A 16,700-nucleotide genomic window follows, 5' to 3' on the forward strand; every position below is an offset into this window, starting at 1 on the left:
CAATGTGGTCTGAGAAAGTCAGCTGATCATCAATCATAACTCCAAGGTTTCTGGCTGTTTTTGAAGGAGTTATGTACATATTATGATTTAATAATAACCTAATTTGAAACAAAAACAGAATGTTCTGACTAGCTTTGTGAAATTATACTACATGCCTGAACGAAACAAACAGCAGAAGCTCTGAATGAGACGCAGATTCACTCTCTGACAGATCATCAATCATAACTCCAAGGTTTCTGGCTGTTTTTGAAGGAGTTATGTACATATTATGATTTAATAATAACCTAATTTGAAACAAAAACAGAATGTTCTGACTAGCTTTGTGAAATTATACTACATGCCTGAACGAAACAAACAGCAGACGGGCTGAATGAGATGCAGATTCACTCTCTGACAGCAGGAGGCACTTATGGAATAGCAGCGATACAGTGTTTCCTTGGTTAACGCTGTAAACAAAGCAGCGCTGAGCTGAAACATTTACGTTTACATTTAGTCATTTAGCAGACGCTTTTATCCAAAGCGACTTACAAATGAGGACAATGGCAACAATCAAAATCAACAAAAGAGCAATGATAGGCAAGTGCTATAACAAGTCTCAGTTAGCTTAACGCAGTACACGTAACAAGTTTTTTTTAATTATATAATTGTAAGAATTAGTTCACGTTCAAAGGGAATCTAATCTAAAGATTCAGAATCAACTTGGTTAAAACTGATTCAAAATTGATAGTTTAAACTTTATCAACTATTCGTCCAGTGAAATGTTAAAATCAGTATATCTTATCAATTTTGATATTTATATTATTCCCTAGGCCAACGGTCATAATGCATGCTAGCAATATTTTTTTCCTATGAGCTAGGTAACAAGATCTGGGCAAACGTTTAGCTTTATAAATACACAACACCAGACACTGCTTCTTTATAATGAAACAAGAAGTTTATTTGCTACTCTAAGAATACATGAACTAAAACTACTGAAAAGCACACACACATACAGTTCAGAGAATGAGAGTTACTGAGTTTGAAGGAGATGAGATGGAATAGGATCAAGCGGACAAGTAGTAGGATGATTAGAAAGGATGAGTTTGGAGACTTCTGCCTCAGAGAGTGAAGAGAAGGATGTGAACGAGTGTATGTTTGCTGGTAAGGTGTGCTTGTCAGATTGTGGTGTGGAAAATTGTGCACTGATGGTTTTAATTTAATTAATGAAGAACGTGGCAAAGACGTCAGCAGTGTTAGAGTTGATGAAGTAGGGCGAGGAGGAGGACAAAGGAGCGAGGAAAATGTTTTATAGAGCATGCGAGAGTTAGACGAATTGTTAATTTTGTTATGATAGTATGTCCTTTTAGCAGTGGAGACATTAGCAGAGAAGGAAGAGAGGAGTGACTGATACATATTAAGGTCAGTAGGATTTTTTGATTTGCGTCACACCCTTTGAGCAGCCCTGAGCTTAGAACGATGTTCGCGGAGAACATCAGACAGCCAAGGGGCAGAAGGGGTGGTACGAGCTGGCCTGGAAGACAAGGGGCAGACAGTGTCTAAACAAGATGTAAAAGTGGAGCAGAAAGTACCAGTAGCACTGTTAGCATCAAGAGATGCTAACTGTTTAGGGAGAGGAAGCGAAGATGAAACCATAGCAGATAGCTGGAAGGGTGAGAGTGAGCGTAGGTTACGTCGATAGATGACATGTGGAGGGGTATGTGTTGTGTCAGGAACCATGTTGGGGTTAAGAGTGAGGAGGAAGTGATTCGAGGTGTGCAGTGTAGTAACCAGCACATGATCAGTGGAGCAGTGTTGTGTGTAAATAAGGTCCAGTTGGTTGCCTGATTTGTGAGTAGCCGTAGTTAACACTCTCTCGAGATCAAAAGAGGCAAGCAGAGTGTGGAAGTCTGCAGCCTGAGGTTTATCTAGGTGGATGTTGAAGTCTCCAAGCATAACTAGGGGAGTACCATCCTCAGGAAAGGTGGATAGCAGCACATCTAATTCATCCAAGTTACCTTATGGTCCTGGGGGTCGATAAACAACTACAAAATGGATTTTAAAAGGGTGGGTAATAGTGACTGAATGTGATTCAAAGGAGCTGTTAATACCCAGAGAAGGTAAATGAATAAATTTCCAATCATTAGAGATAAGCAGACCAGTAGCTCCACCTCTTCCAATCAGACGGGGAGTGTGGGAAAATGAGAAATGATTGGAGAGTGCTGCAGGTGTAGCAGTGTCCTCTGGTTTAAATCCAGGTCTCTGTCAGGGCCATGAGGTTTAGTCTTAAATGACTAGCAATAGATGTAATGACATCTGCTTTGTTTACTGCAGACTGGCAATTCCAGAGACCAATAGAAAAAGAAAGTTGTGTATTAGCAGACATAGGCAAAGAGCGCAGGTTGTTAGGATTGCACTGTCTACAGTGTGTGATGCGTGGTTTGCGAGTGGTTGTGATAGTAGGGATCTGGAAACACATTGTAAGAATTGGTTATAAAAACTGAAAACAGAAGTGAAACAAGAGTAGAAAAGAGAATGAATCAAAAGCAATACTTATATCCCTTGCCGGTGTCCCTGCACGGTGGAGTCGCACGGTGGAGTCGCACGGTAGAGTCGATGTTCTTTACACTCTTCGGTCTTCACACGAGGGCTGCCGCAGAATACTAAGCTTTTTTATACCCATTTCACAAAACGGAAATTGAATACACACTTTACTGTTTATCACAACAAAGGGCTAAGCAAGCGCACGACACTGACAAGGTATGCGATAGAGTACGAGACCAAACGCAACTTACACGGTTAACAAAACAAGCGTTTCCTAGCAACGATAACTGCGTTAAACACTAATGAGACAAGAAATAAATACACTTAATATCTGCTTTTAACTTCCGCTGATTGACTGCTTCTCTCAAAGAGTATTTCTTTACACTGTCTTTTGCTAGTGCTTGAACACACTTTACTGTTTATCACAACAAAGGGATAAGCAAGCGCACAACACTGACAAGGTATGCGATAGAGCACAAGACCAAACGCAACTTCAGCATGTCTCAACAGTAAACAAAACACTGCTTTAATATGAATTATACAGAGACGAGATGAAAAGAAAATACCACCTAAACTTTTCTGAAGACTTTTCTGTCAGTTCCCCTCAGAAACACATTCATATAAACCCCCAACTCAATATTGAGGATTTTCTTCCAATAGTTCGAGAATCATCAACAGTGAGTGATCTGCCTGCTACAGTATTTTTCTCTTTGTGTCCGTCTTCAGCGTCTCTGGCCTATGTTAACAGGTGTTTACAGTCTTCATATTTTTACATAAATTACATTTTGGAAAATTATTGCATTGCAACGCATTTTGTGCAAGTCCAGAACAGAGACGAGCTGCAATAAGACAAAAAAACGGCCGGTTGCCTATCGCATGATTTCCAGGGGAATCTCCTTCGGCCATCCTACACACACGTGACTGCTCGCACCAACAGGAGGGGGAGGGGTCGTGTTACTCTCTACACTGCTGCACTCGACCTGAGAGATTCCTACACTTTCAATCTTTGAGGAGACATGATCTCTTAACGGTAATTTACTGGTAATTTATCAGTTTATCATTAAAGTCTGTATGTGTGAAAGGGGCTATTGACGAGTGCTGTTAGCCCGCTGAGGCAGACCAGCCAAAATGTAACTGGCATACACATCTGTAGACTAGTGCAGGTTAATTATCACACTTTAATAGTATTTATAGCTCCTAACAGGCTGTGTGACTATGAGGACTGATTACCTCAAAATGTACATAGGTAGGCAATTATTGCTAACGTACATGCCAGTGATTAGCCCTCTGCGTGCCAATGTTAGGGTTAGGTTGCCGACCCCTGCATTACAGTATGGTTCCGAATTTTCCTGCTCTTGCAGAGTATAATTCAGTCATGATTTCTATAATGGAAATATGGTACATTTTACCAAGTATTGACCGATATTAACATTTGACATATGAATTATCATTCACACACATACAAATCTATAAACTATTCAATAATGGCATTAGTAATATTGGATAAAGCATAATAATCAAATGTGGGATACAGACATGATAAAGAATTATGCAGTGGAATGATACTTGGTTATACATACTTTTAGCATCATTTTGGAATGATCTTGTGCATTTTTTGATATGCAAAGGCAGTTTCTGTGCCATTCTGAGAGTGGTGAAGAATTCAGTACTGTGAGGAAAAAGTAAAAAGGGAATCTTGTTTTTAGCTTTCTGTTCTGGGTGGAATATCACCCCCTTTTGTTAGGGTGACATTGGTGTGATGTCAGCTCCTGTGTCCACCGGGGCTTCTAACTTCATGTGATGTTTTAGGATGATGGAGAGATAAAATTATTTTGCCACACGTTTTGTCTGTGAGACTGCCTGAGAACCAGAGCTTGGGTTGTGACTGGTGTCATGGCTCGTTTGTTGTTTCTCCAAAGGAGTGACAGAATACCAAGAAGGCTCTTCAGGTAGTTTGTTTTGTTAAATGGTTGACTGGTATAGCTTGCATTAATAAATAGATAAACCTGTTGACCTAAAGAGAGAGGAATGGTCAGACATATCATTAAGATCCCCTTGGCAGTTATTAATTTTTAATAAAGCTATTAACCTTGAAAGTGTGCAAATGCATTGTAAGTTTATTTTCTCCAGAATGAAAGGTGTGTGAGAATGAAATGGGAATAAAAACACAAATATAATGCACAATAAATGTATTAATGTTAAAATGTAAATAATTTGGTAACACTTTACTTGAAGGGGTGTGCATACGACTGACATGACACCTTCATAATCATGACATGACACATGTAATGAATATGAAGGAGGTTTTATGCATGTTTATGACAACTGTCATTAAGTGTCATTTGCTCAGTTATGTAATTTTTAATGCAAATATGACATTATTTGACCTAACCCTAACCTAACTCTACCCCTAACCATAGCCCATAACAAAGACAAACAATGTCATCTTTGCATTAAAAATTATCAGTCTGAGCGAATGACACTTAATGACAGTTGTCATAAACATGCATAAAAAAACCTTCATATTCATGACATGTGTCATGTCATGATTATGTAGGTGTCATGTCATGATTATGAAGGTGTCATGTCAGTCTTATGCACACCCCTTCAAGTAAAGTGTAACCAATAATTTTTCTTTATATAGAAAACTTCTGGCATGAAGGGGTATTTAAAGCTGTGTAAAGAACCCTAGAGTTCTATAAATAACGGCAATGACAAGAACAGGTAGCATAGGGTTGATTGAATGGATGGATCAGAATAGAGGGTTCATGTATGTGTTTTTCCTGCAGGTGACAAGTGATCTGTTTGATATCATGTCTGGTCAGACAGACATTGATCACCCACTGTGTGAGGAGTGCACGGACACACTACTGGACCATCTGGACACACAGCTCAGCATGACAGAAAATGAGTGCCAGAATTACAAGTTAGTATCACTCACACTCAAAGCATCTCAAGTTAACCTACAGCTGCTTTGCTTTATTATTCTGTAAGTGGGATGTGTAATTTGCCTGGTTTAAAGGGTTTGTATCATTATTTTTGTCATTAAACATTTTTAGTCAATACATGACTGATATCATTGACTCCAGCGGGTCACTCAATTGGCTGTGAATTTTTAGGAGCTGTTTAGAGTTGCTGTCTCAACTACCAGAGGAGGAGGAAGCCAGTCTACTGAATGCACTGCAGCAGTTGAAACAAGAGGAGGAATCTCTGATCCAGGAGCTGGAGAGCATTGAAGTGCAGCGCGAAGCCGTGGCTAAAGAGCTGGCTGAGGGACGCAACCATAGCCAGCTGATGGACACCGAAGAACTTCAGTACATATGAATGAGAATATTTACTAAGAAGTCATATTCTTTCTTTCTTTCTTTCTTTCTTTCTGCCTTTATTTTACAGAATAGTGGAGAAATTACAGGAAAAACCCAGAGTCTCCATGAGCTTTACAGCTTTTTATACAGTATATTATATATTGGAGTAACACACTTAAAATAATCTAAAAATGCAGATGGAACTGTGGCACATAGGGTATGTGCCACAGTGTCATCTGCATTTTTAAATTATTTTTAAAATTACCATTAGCATCTTGGAAATAGAGCTTACTTGTGTGTTTGCTCTGAGAGCCATTTTATTAGTCTCTTTGAGGTCTTGTTCAGTGGTGACGTGCTGCTTCACCTGGCTCTATAATAGGGGAATCCCTGTTCCCCAGGGTGACACTAACGTATAGTATGTGAGAGGCACACAAACACACAGTGATATTCCTTGCTCACACATGAGCTGCAGATTTGCTGTTATAACATGTCCTTCAATAACAGCCTCTTTGCAAAACTTGTATTACTCTGCTTGTATTATAAAATATTCATAATGCATTCTGAAATGTACTTCTCAAACTGTTAAGATCAGACTTATATCAGTGCTAAAAACTGACAGCTTTTGGGGGAAGCTAGCTATTTTTAATCTAAAATATGAGGGCTTTCTGGAAAGTATCCAGCCATGTAATATGAAAAATAGAGACATTTATCCAAGAAGATCACCTTTGAACATCACCTTTAAAAGTGAAGAGATTTCAGACCATCAGTGAGATTCGGGAAAATACGACGAGGCAGCTAATGGCGATTCCAACAAAGGATTTTGCAGAGTGTTTTGAACAGTGGAAGAGATGCTGGGAGAACTGTGTGAGGTCTCAAGGTGCCTACATTGAAGAGGACTGAGGCGTCATTGTCTTGTGTACAATGTTTCTTGTATTTTATATCTTTTTTGACAAGTCTCTATTTCTGTCATGACAACTCTCGGAGGGATTGGCATGGTAATGTACATGATATGTTAATGTATTTGGTCTTGGCGGAATAGATCTGCTACGCTGCTGCTGCTGCTGCTGCTGTGGCAGAGCAAGTACCGAGACTTGCTACATCCAATACATCCACAACATGCTGCTGTGAGCATGTAAGAAATATTGCTGCTGCAAATATGACATACATGAAATAACCCCCATATAGCATACGGGGAATGGGGAAGGTATAGGGTTTCAGAAGCAAGCTGCACTGCTATGGCAAGCACTATCATATATTTGAATGTTGAGCAGCGAGCTCATTGGCTACCGATACAGGAGAGAACCAATCAGCTGCCATGTGACTGATGTCACCAGGTCAGATTGAGCTAGACCTATCGGACTGCGCCATCTAGAGTTTCATGCCAGAACTCTGTATGTATCCTATTAAATGGCTTGATACTTTTCTGACAGCCCTCGGATGTCATACATGATTTTCAGTTATAGTTGTAGTAGTAGCATTTTTATAGTGCATTGAACATGTTTTTCTTTAAAGATTAAGGAAAAATTGATTCTTCATGATGACACTTTTGATTTTTGATTTTTTTTTTGTCAGTTTCCAGGTAACTGGCCTCATCTCTGTCTGTTTCTGTCTCAGGTATCAGAAGGAGTACTGTGAGTTTAAGAGACAGCAGCTGGAGTTGGATGATGATCTTAAGAGTGTGGACAATCAAATGCGTTACTGTCAGATTCAGCTGGACAGACTCAAGAAGACCAACGTTTTCAATGCCACCTTTCATATCTGGTATCATATCTCTTTATAAAAACTTGTTTTATTTGGTGTTTTAGGACCACCATTAAAAAAGAAATATGTGCATATTGAATAAGCTGTTTATGTGCATATTGAATTAGAATTGTGTAATCTCTAAAATCAGATTTTGCTTATGATGTAGAATTGTGTATATATATATATATACATTTTTAAATTTTTCTTTTTTTTTCTACCTTTTTCTCAGGCACAGTGGGCAGTTCGGAACAATAAATAACTTCCGCCTAGGCAGATTACCCAGTGTACCAGTGGAATGGAATGAGATCAATGCAGCCTGGGGTCAAACTGTACTTCTGCTGCATGCACTTGCAAACAAGATGGGACTATGCTTTCAGAGGTGGCTGGATAAGGAAAATATATTTACAACTAGATAGATAGAGCTTGTAGACAAACTTTGATGCCTTGTCTGAAAGTACAAGATTAAGCGATGAAACTGCATTAGACCTCAGCAGACCTTTAAGAAACCTCTTCAGACACAATTAGACCTGATCAGACCCCAATAAACCTCATTAGACCAAGTCAGGCTACTTCAGACCTCATCAGAACCCTAATGAACCACAACTTACTTCCTTAGACAATTTATCAATTTTAAATTTGACCAAGTTGCATCTGTAATGTATCTCAATCCACCTCCTGAAGTGATCTGAGTGATTTGATTATTCTCAAATGCGTTTCAGAGGGCATTGTAGGCGACTATCTTGAAAACCAATAATTTCGCCGCCGAGAGGCTGAGTAGAAGAAAACTAACTTGTCAGACACGCTTGCTGATAATGATCATACAGTAGATCCAAAGACTGCATTCTGTAGATTTATTTCCATGAGAAACAAACAAGGTTGTGCATCCAATACATTCCATAATTATTTTACTGGCATACAAAATGGTGTCCAAATGTCATGAGAAACGACATTAAACAGCATTAGAAGCCTTTTAGCGGTCAGCAAAAATAAGACTTCCCCCGTCACCCCCTCTCACCATACCCCAAACACACAGGTGAACAGATGATATATTCTTACTACTTCCGCCACCACCAGGTGCCACAATTAATGCAAAAAATGTGCTCAAAATAATAGAACTATACCTGGTTTTTACATTCCGGCCCCTAATTATTACAGTTAATATTTACATATACATTACACATGCAGGGGAATACAAATTTTTTTTTTATAGTCCATCATAAAAAAGATGATTCAATCTTCTGTTTTCTCTTTAAAGAAAAAAGTCAAAAAATAGTTCAGTCGATTCAGTCAAAAGTCATATTATCCAAGTACCGCAATCAGGATTCAGCTGACTCCTGCAGAAGGCAGATCTTGGTTACAGGCCTGCATATACGGTTGGTTTAGGTCTTGATCCAGACTTGTCTCACGAGTCCTCTTCTGTCTGGAACCACTTCGGTTATTTTTCCATTGATCCAGGAGTTGCGGGGCGCAGAATCATCCACTACCAGTATGATGTCTCCAGGAATTAAATTCCGCTTGATCTTTGTCCATTTCTGTCGTTCCTGCAGTTGTGGTAAGTACTCCTTAGTCCACCTTTTCCAAAATAAGTCAGCCATGTATTGGACTTGCTTCCATCTTCGCCGTGCATACATGTCCTCTTTCTGAAACAGCCCAGGAGGTAAACATGGTTTAGTTTTAAGAAGTAGAAGGTGATTTTGTGTTAATGCTTCCAAGTCGTTTGGATCTGTGGATTCCTTGGTGATGGGTGTACTGTCGAGAATTGATTCCACTTCACAGAGCACTGTGTAGAGTGCTTCCTCGTCCAGACTTTGTGTCCTCAAAGTAGAATTAAGGACCTTTCTGACAGAACGAATCAACCTTCCCCATGCTCCTCCATCTGTTGTTGACCTGCAGCTCCATGTAGCTGCCGACACACCACACATCTAGCCAAGTTCTTCCTTATAGAACCACTAACACCAGGGATCCAGTATCTCTGGCGTAATCTTGATAACATATGATTTCTACCTCCATGGCCAACCTCTCGATGAATATGTTGTAGGATGAGGTCAGCAATATGAAGGTGTTTAGGTAATATGGCAGGATGTTTTAACTCTTCAGGCATGGCAGTCTTACTTAGCCGTCCTCCAACTCTTAACACACCATCTTCCAGTATTAGATTGAGCTTATATATGTGGCTGTTTCTTTTCACACCTTCTCCCTTTTGGTGGCAGGAGAACTCTTCTGAGAACCTTCTTCTCTGACAGAACATGATTACTTCAATTTCAGCTTCTCTGATCTCTCCCAATGAGCGATAACCACCACAGAGCTTGTTCTTAAAATCACGCATGTCCTTGGTGAGAACGTCTTCCTGTTGAGTTACATGAAACACAGACTCATCAAGATGTGCAGTGAACTCCTTAATTTTTCTAAGATTCAAAAACAAAGCCTTGAATCTTAGGATCCAGCCCATCACTCTTATTAGACGTGTCCAGGATGAGGTGCGGTTGATCAGACAAGTCACGGCATCATTTTCATCCCTTATTGCAGAAACTCCAATTGCAGCTGATACCTTGACCTCGGGGTCGCCAGATTGAAGTTGTTGCAATGCATCTGGGTTAACAGGCCAGTCTTCTTCTGATTGCAAGAGAAATGAGGGACCGGATATCCAAATTTTGTTATTTAGGAATGACTCTGCCTTCACACCTCTGGAGGCAAGGTCTGCAGGATTGTATGCAGTGTTCACAAATCTCCATTGAGATGCGTCAGAAACCTTGAGAATCTCTGAGACCCTATTTGCCACAAAGATTTGAAATCTTGAAGTCTCATTCTTAATGTATTTTAATGCCGAGGTACTGTCTGTCCAGAAAACAGAGTCTTGAAGCTGTAGTCTTAACTCCTTTCTCCACAGTTTGTCTATACGAGCTGCTACAACAGCAGCTGTTAACTCCATATGTGGAATAATAACAGGCATTAAAGGTGCCACCCTAGATTTTCCCATTAAAAGGCGCTGTGCATCTGAGAGTGTTCATTGCGCAGCATCAGATAGGTAACAGTACCATATCCTTCCTCACTTACATCTGCAAAATGATGCAACTGAGCAGTGGTTGCTTCTCCAGAGTTTATAGGTTTTAAACATTCCAACTGATGTAGCTCCTTCATCCAATCTATCCACTCCTGAGCAACCGATGCTGGTATGACATCATCCCATCCTAGCTGATTCCGACACAGATCCTGAAGAATCCATTTAGCTGTAAAAACCACAGGAGCTAGAATCCCCAGAGGGTCATAGAAAGAACTGACAGCTGAAAGGATCCCTCTGCGGGTAAATGATCTCTCCTGAATGGCTATGCTGAAATTAAAGTTGTCAGACTGGACACATCAATGTGCTCTTTCAACAGGTAATGAGTTATGGTTCAGATCCAGGTCTTTAACTTCCTTTGCTCTCTCCACCTCAGGTATTGAAGCCAACACACTGCAGCTGTTCCTTATCCATTTTGTTAGATGAAAGCTGTCCTTGGCACAGATGGTTTTAAGGTATTTATAGAGGGATATAGCTTCCTGATCTGAGGCTACAGAAGCAAGGCAGTCATCCACATAGTGATACACTATATATACTGCACATAATGATCTCAAACACTTGCTGGCTGAATAAGTCTTTGTTGTCTTCTGCGCACCTTCGTAGAGCAAAATTAGCACAACTTGGAGAAGATGTTGCCCCAAACAAATGGACAAGCATCCTGTACTCCTCCATACACTGAGTGAAGTCTCCACTGGACCACCAAAGAAATCTCAATAGGTCCACATCCTCCTCTGGAACTTGAACTTGATGAAACATCGCCTCAATGTCAGACATCAGAACAACAGGCTCTTTCCTGAACCTGGTCAGGACTCCAGTCAATGTACTAGTCAGATCAGGACCACTCAGGAGTTGTGCATTGAGTGATGCACCTTGAAATGATGCTGCACAATCAAAGACAACTCAGATCTTCCCTTTCTTCGGATGATATACCCCGTGGTGTGGGATATACCAAACCTTTCCTGTCACTGCGTGCCAGATCTGTGGTTGGCACTCTCTCTGCATAGCCACTGGATATAAGGTTATTCATGAAAGCAGTGTAATCCTTATGAAATCATGCATTTCTGATAAACCTTCTCTTCAGGTTAAGGGTGCGTTGTTCTGCAATGTTACGGTTGTTAGGCATACTTACTTTTCTGTTCTTCAAAGGTAAAACAATAATGTAATGGCCATCAACTAATTTCACAGTATTGTTAACCATTTCTAAGAACCTGCAGTCCTCCCTTGAAAGTCCTGGCTTTTCCTCCTGACTGCACTCTGGAAAGTCTGTCTTGAACTGTTGTTTCCAGAGTTCATCAAGTGTTACAGATTTAATTTTTTTTTTATTTTAACTGAAGACGGATACACGTCAGGTCCATCACAACATCCTCCACCAAGAGGTCCATTTACCATCCAACCAAGCATTGTCTTGATGGCATACGGCCCTTTATCCACACTCCTAATGACTTCAAGTGGTTGCAAAGCTCTGGGCACGTTCATGCCTATCAGAAGCTCCACATCTGCATCTATCACAGGCAAGTACACATGTTTCAAATGAGGCCATTTATGCAGTTCTTCCTGTCGTGTGAGGTTACTCCTGTTCACAGGCATCCTACGTTGTGTGAAGATATCGGTCATTTCACAGTACCAGCCACTGTTCAGTCCAGCCACTTCCAAGTCCGACACAATACAACTGTCCACAATTCTCTCTTGGCCCATGGTGCGCAAAATAATCTTTGTTTTTCTCCCAGAGAGATTCAGTCTATCCATCAAACCCATTGTGCAGAAGGATGCTGAACTTCCCTGGTCAAAAGAGCATAGGTCTCCACTATTCTTTGACCTCTCTTTGATTTTACCTTTACCGGTACGATGGCGAGCTTAACGTCTTGTTCACCGGCCCCAGTAAGACCACTGGTTTGAACTGTAACTAAAGAACTGCTCACTGCATTCTCTGAGTTGCTCTTACCTTTCTCTACATCTGCTCCCTTATCCTTGTGGTGATGTGAAGCATACTAGTGTGCCTTAAACCACAAGTTTTGCAAGAGAGACGTTTTCTACACTCCTTACTGATGTGACCAGTACACAGACAGCCAAAACAAACGCCTTTTGTTTTGGCAAAAGTCTTTTTTAGAAAATCACTCTTCTCACGTTGAGCTCTCTTCTCCAACAGAGTACAAAACTCCAGCATGTGTCCACCTTTGCAGTACAGGCAAGTCTTTTCAGGTAAATTTCCATCTTTAACCTTGTGTTCCGTCAGTGTCTTTTCAGCAGTGGCAAAGCTACTTCCTTTAGCCCTTGAGCGAGGTGATTTTGCCCTGTTGCCTTCTTTAATTGCCACCGACGTTGGTGCATCCTGTAGGTTTGCAAACACAGGATCTGTCATGATTTTCACTTGGCGCTCCATAAATGTCACAATATCAACAAACATAGCTCTCCGGTGATGCCTTTCCTGGATGTCACATGACACTGTTCGCCACTTGTCTCTCAGTTTGTAGGGTAATCTTTTAATCACAGCAATCATTTTGACAGGTGTGTTCAATTCACACAGACTATGAACCTCATCCATGGCATTGCAACATCCACGCAAGAACAGACTGTATGCATGTTAAGTCTTTCCATTTTCTAACGTAATTGTTGGCCATGAAGAGACCTTATTCAAATAGGCAGATGCAATCATATGTTCGTTTCCAAAATGTTCATGCAGTAAAGTCTTTGCCTTTGCATATCCTGAGCCATCAGTCACATGTTGACAGCTCCGACAAGTTGTTGTGGTTGCCCCCCAGTGTACTGTTCCAAAAAATGCAGGCTATCTTCAGCATTATCAGTCTTTCCCTCAATTACCTGTTCAAAGGACCGCAGGAAAGCATGGTACTGTAGAGGGTCACCATCAAATATTTGGATATCTCTCTTAGGCAGTGATGCAAGACATTGCTGATGCACCAGCATTAATGTTATCTCATTCTGTTTTTCCATTATAGACAACATGGGGTTCTGGTCACTGTTAATGTTCGTGGAAAAGAGTGTATGGACATCTCAACGACGAGACACTGAAGGCGCAGTAGTATTTGGAACTGTGCTCTGTCTCATGATCTCCGAGGGCATCTGCTGGAGACGAATGCCATCGTCTGCCTTTTTCTGTTTTGACCTTCCAAAGTGTAAATCAACATTTCCAGTTGCTGGTTTTCCCTTTTCATCCTTTCCAAGGTTTTATGGAACAAAAGTCTCTGCATCAAGGTTAAGAGCTTCAACTGTTTTTCCTTTTTTCTTAAAATATGACTCCATGCCATTAGATCGATAAGAAGCAGCACTCTGCGCACCAGATCCAGAGGTCTTTAAAACATTTACTTTTGCCATTGATGCGGCTATATTGGCCTTAAGCTGAAGTTATTCTTTTTGTTGTCTTGATTTCTCTTCCTGCGCCTCAAGGGAATGTTTTTCCTTTAGCAAACTTTGACGGGCAAGCAGAGCAGCTATTTCAGCCTCTGCTTTAAGATGTGCATATGAAGTAGTGGAAATGTTTGATTTTGAACCTTGTTTTCTACTGCTTAGGTTTGATATACTGTCACATGGCAATATGTCATCCTGATCATCATGTTGAGAAGATGGTTGCCATTGTACCCTTTTTACATCCTCATGAATCCCACTTTCTTCCCTTGACAAAACATCCTGGTGACACTCAACGTCATGAGTTAGCTGTGAACGAGGCCTGTTGACTTCTGAAATCCACACTTTGGTATCATTAATAAATCCTTGATTGTATTCGGTGACGTTTGCCAACCATGCATTTTGTCTTTCTTGTTCATCAGATGGAATTAAAGGCATCAGAGATTTGTGCAATGCAGTGGCATTTTCAGACAATTGCAGCAGAACATCAAACTGTGCTTAACTTGTGAAACATTTTGATCATCCCTCATGAGCTCTTTGAGAGACAATATCTGGCTCTTTAATTTGTTTACTTCCTCTTTACGCTGTTTCTGAATTGACTCAATCTTGCTCGCCAATGCCTTTGCAGTCAGAGTGATTTTTCTTTTCTCTATTTTAGATGAAGTTGAGCCATCCCTTGATCCACTCATTTTGTGCATACAGACAGATGCAAATAACCAACACAGTATGAATCCAACGTAAAGCCAACAACATCAATAGACACAGCGATCACATACAGGCACGATATAATAACCAACAAGCTGAATCCAACGTAAAACCAACAACATCAATAGCCACAGCATTCACATGTAGGCACGATATAATAACCAATGCGCTGAATCCTACCACACACACCAGTCGTCCACTCCAAACACAGCGAACACAAACCCGATCAGAGGCAATCAACTCTCACTATAAACAACAGCATCACCAAACTTCAAAAAGTAGCAGTAACCCCTACAAACTGCTTTCAAACAAACCATAACACAATACAAAACACAGGTTACATACCACTGTTTGTGTGCGATGCTATCGTGCTGCTGCCGCTCTCCAGATAATCAAGCCGGGACTGCATGTGTAGTCTCTATGGCCGATGATCCCTTTTGTCGTGGACATAGAGTAGATTTTGCTGACAAATGTAGGCGACTATCTTGAAAACCATCAATTTCGCCGCCGAGAGGCTGAGTAGAGGAAAACTAACTTGTCAGACGCGCTTGCTGATAATGATCATCGATCCAAAGACTGCATTCAGTAGATTTATTTGCATGAGAAACAAACAAGTTTGTGCATCCAATACATTCCATAATTGTTTCTCTGGCATATAAAATGGTGTCCAAAGGTCATGATAAACGATATTAAACAGCATTAGAAGCCTTTTAGCGGTCAGCGAAAATAAGACATCCCCCGCACCCATACCCCAAACACACAGGTGAACAGATGATATATTCTTACTACTTCCGCCACCACCAGGTGCCGCAATTAATGCAAAAAATGTGTTCAAAATAATAGAACTATACCTGGTTCTTACAGGCATTTACACTTGGTAATTTCATGAAAGCTATCTAATAAGTAAAAACACATGACCAAGTATAAACAAGCCCTAAGAAAAAGTGACGGCATCAGTCGTTACAGAATTTTCTGTTGCTTGTGAGGTGTTGCTGGCATGTTCATATCATATCGCTAGTGTGACTAGGCATGTTCCTAGGTGGTGTTAGTGTGTTTTAGCATGGCATGATTTTTTTTCAGGTAAAGCAGAAACCCTGCCCAACAGCTGATTTTAAAGATTTTATTAGTCATGTTAATGCCCATAAAATGGGCCAAAGCAGTCTACCCTAGTAGAATGAAAAGGTGGCTGGTGTTTACAGATGACTTCTCTGCCAAAGCACCGAATATTAGCGACTAGGACTCTTTCCAAGCCAGGGTGAATGAGTTGCAGATATTTTTTCTTAATTGGCAGTTTTGTGATATGATGCCTTTATGATGGCCTGGTCTAGATCGCCAGCAGGGTTTGAAATTAACACCCGCCACTCCGCCAAATGTGGGTAAAAATTAGCTGTGGCGGGAACCGCTGTCAAATCACTAGCCAATTTGACGGGTTACTTTTCGTAAGTTATGTTCAGTCATTCATTTCTTGAAGTTCATCCAAGCCAAATCTGCGCAGGTTTTGTGCAAATACTGAACTCATGAGACATCATGACAATATGGAGTAGGCCTATATTGCAAAAAACAAACAAAACACACCTACAGAATGCATGCATAAGCGACTACACTAACTTAGAGCACGTACGCATTTACAGTGTGTTCTCTCACTACATGATTCAGTCTATTAATATGCATTAAGAATGATCACATAATTCAAGATAAGGGGGCAGAAAATGTATATATTTATATAATTTCATATAGTTAATATCACACAAAGAGTAATATTGAGCATGGTTACAAATGTGATATTGATTTTTTTTTTTACAGTTCAATAAACAAGAAGTTAATATTAAGAGACTTACGTTTTAGACACCATATTAGCTGTTTTTGCTCTATTTCGCCAACAAAAAACATTCCAAACACAGCCGCAGCACAGTTTTGCGTCTGAGCAGCATGACGGTGTTTCATTCCTGAATGAATCAACCGTTTAAATGATTTGGTTCAATCGCAATGACTCACTTATTAACAGTGAA

The 16,700-nt window shown here is 40.4% G+C and overlaps 1 protein-coding gene across 1 annotated transcript in view; it reads left to right on the plus strand.

Annotated features, from left to right (window-relative positions):
• The window catches only part of becn1 (beclin 1, autophagy related), a 105,952-nt gene that overhangs the window by 69,373 nt on the left and 19,879 nt on the right, over window positions 1-16,700 (plus strand). The window contains exons 3-6 of the mRNA XM_016503903.1: window positions 5,310-5,446; window positions 5,640-5,834; window positions 7,440-7,586; window positions 7,798-7,947. Coding sequence (XP_016359389.1) covers window positions 5,310-5,446; window positions 5,640-5,834; window positions 7,440-7,586; window positions 7,798-7,947 — 629 coding nt within the window. The remainder of the gene's footprint in view (window positions 1-5,309; window positions 5,447-5,639; window positions 5,835-7,439; window positions 7,587-7,797; window positions 7,948-16,700) is intronic.

The sequence above is a fragment of the Sinocyclocheilus anshuiensis genome, unplaced genomic scaffold, assembly GCF_001515605.1.
Source record: "Sinocyclocheilus anshuiensis isolate Anshui unplaced genomic scaffold, SAMN03320099.WGS_v1.1 scaffold182, whole genome shotgun sequence".
Taxonomy (NCBI): Eukaryota; Metazoa; Chordata; class Actinopteri; order Cypriniformes; family Cyprinidae; genus Sinocyclocheilus; species Sinocyclocheilus anshuiensis.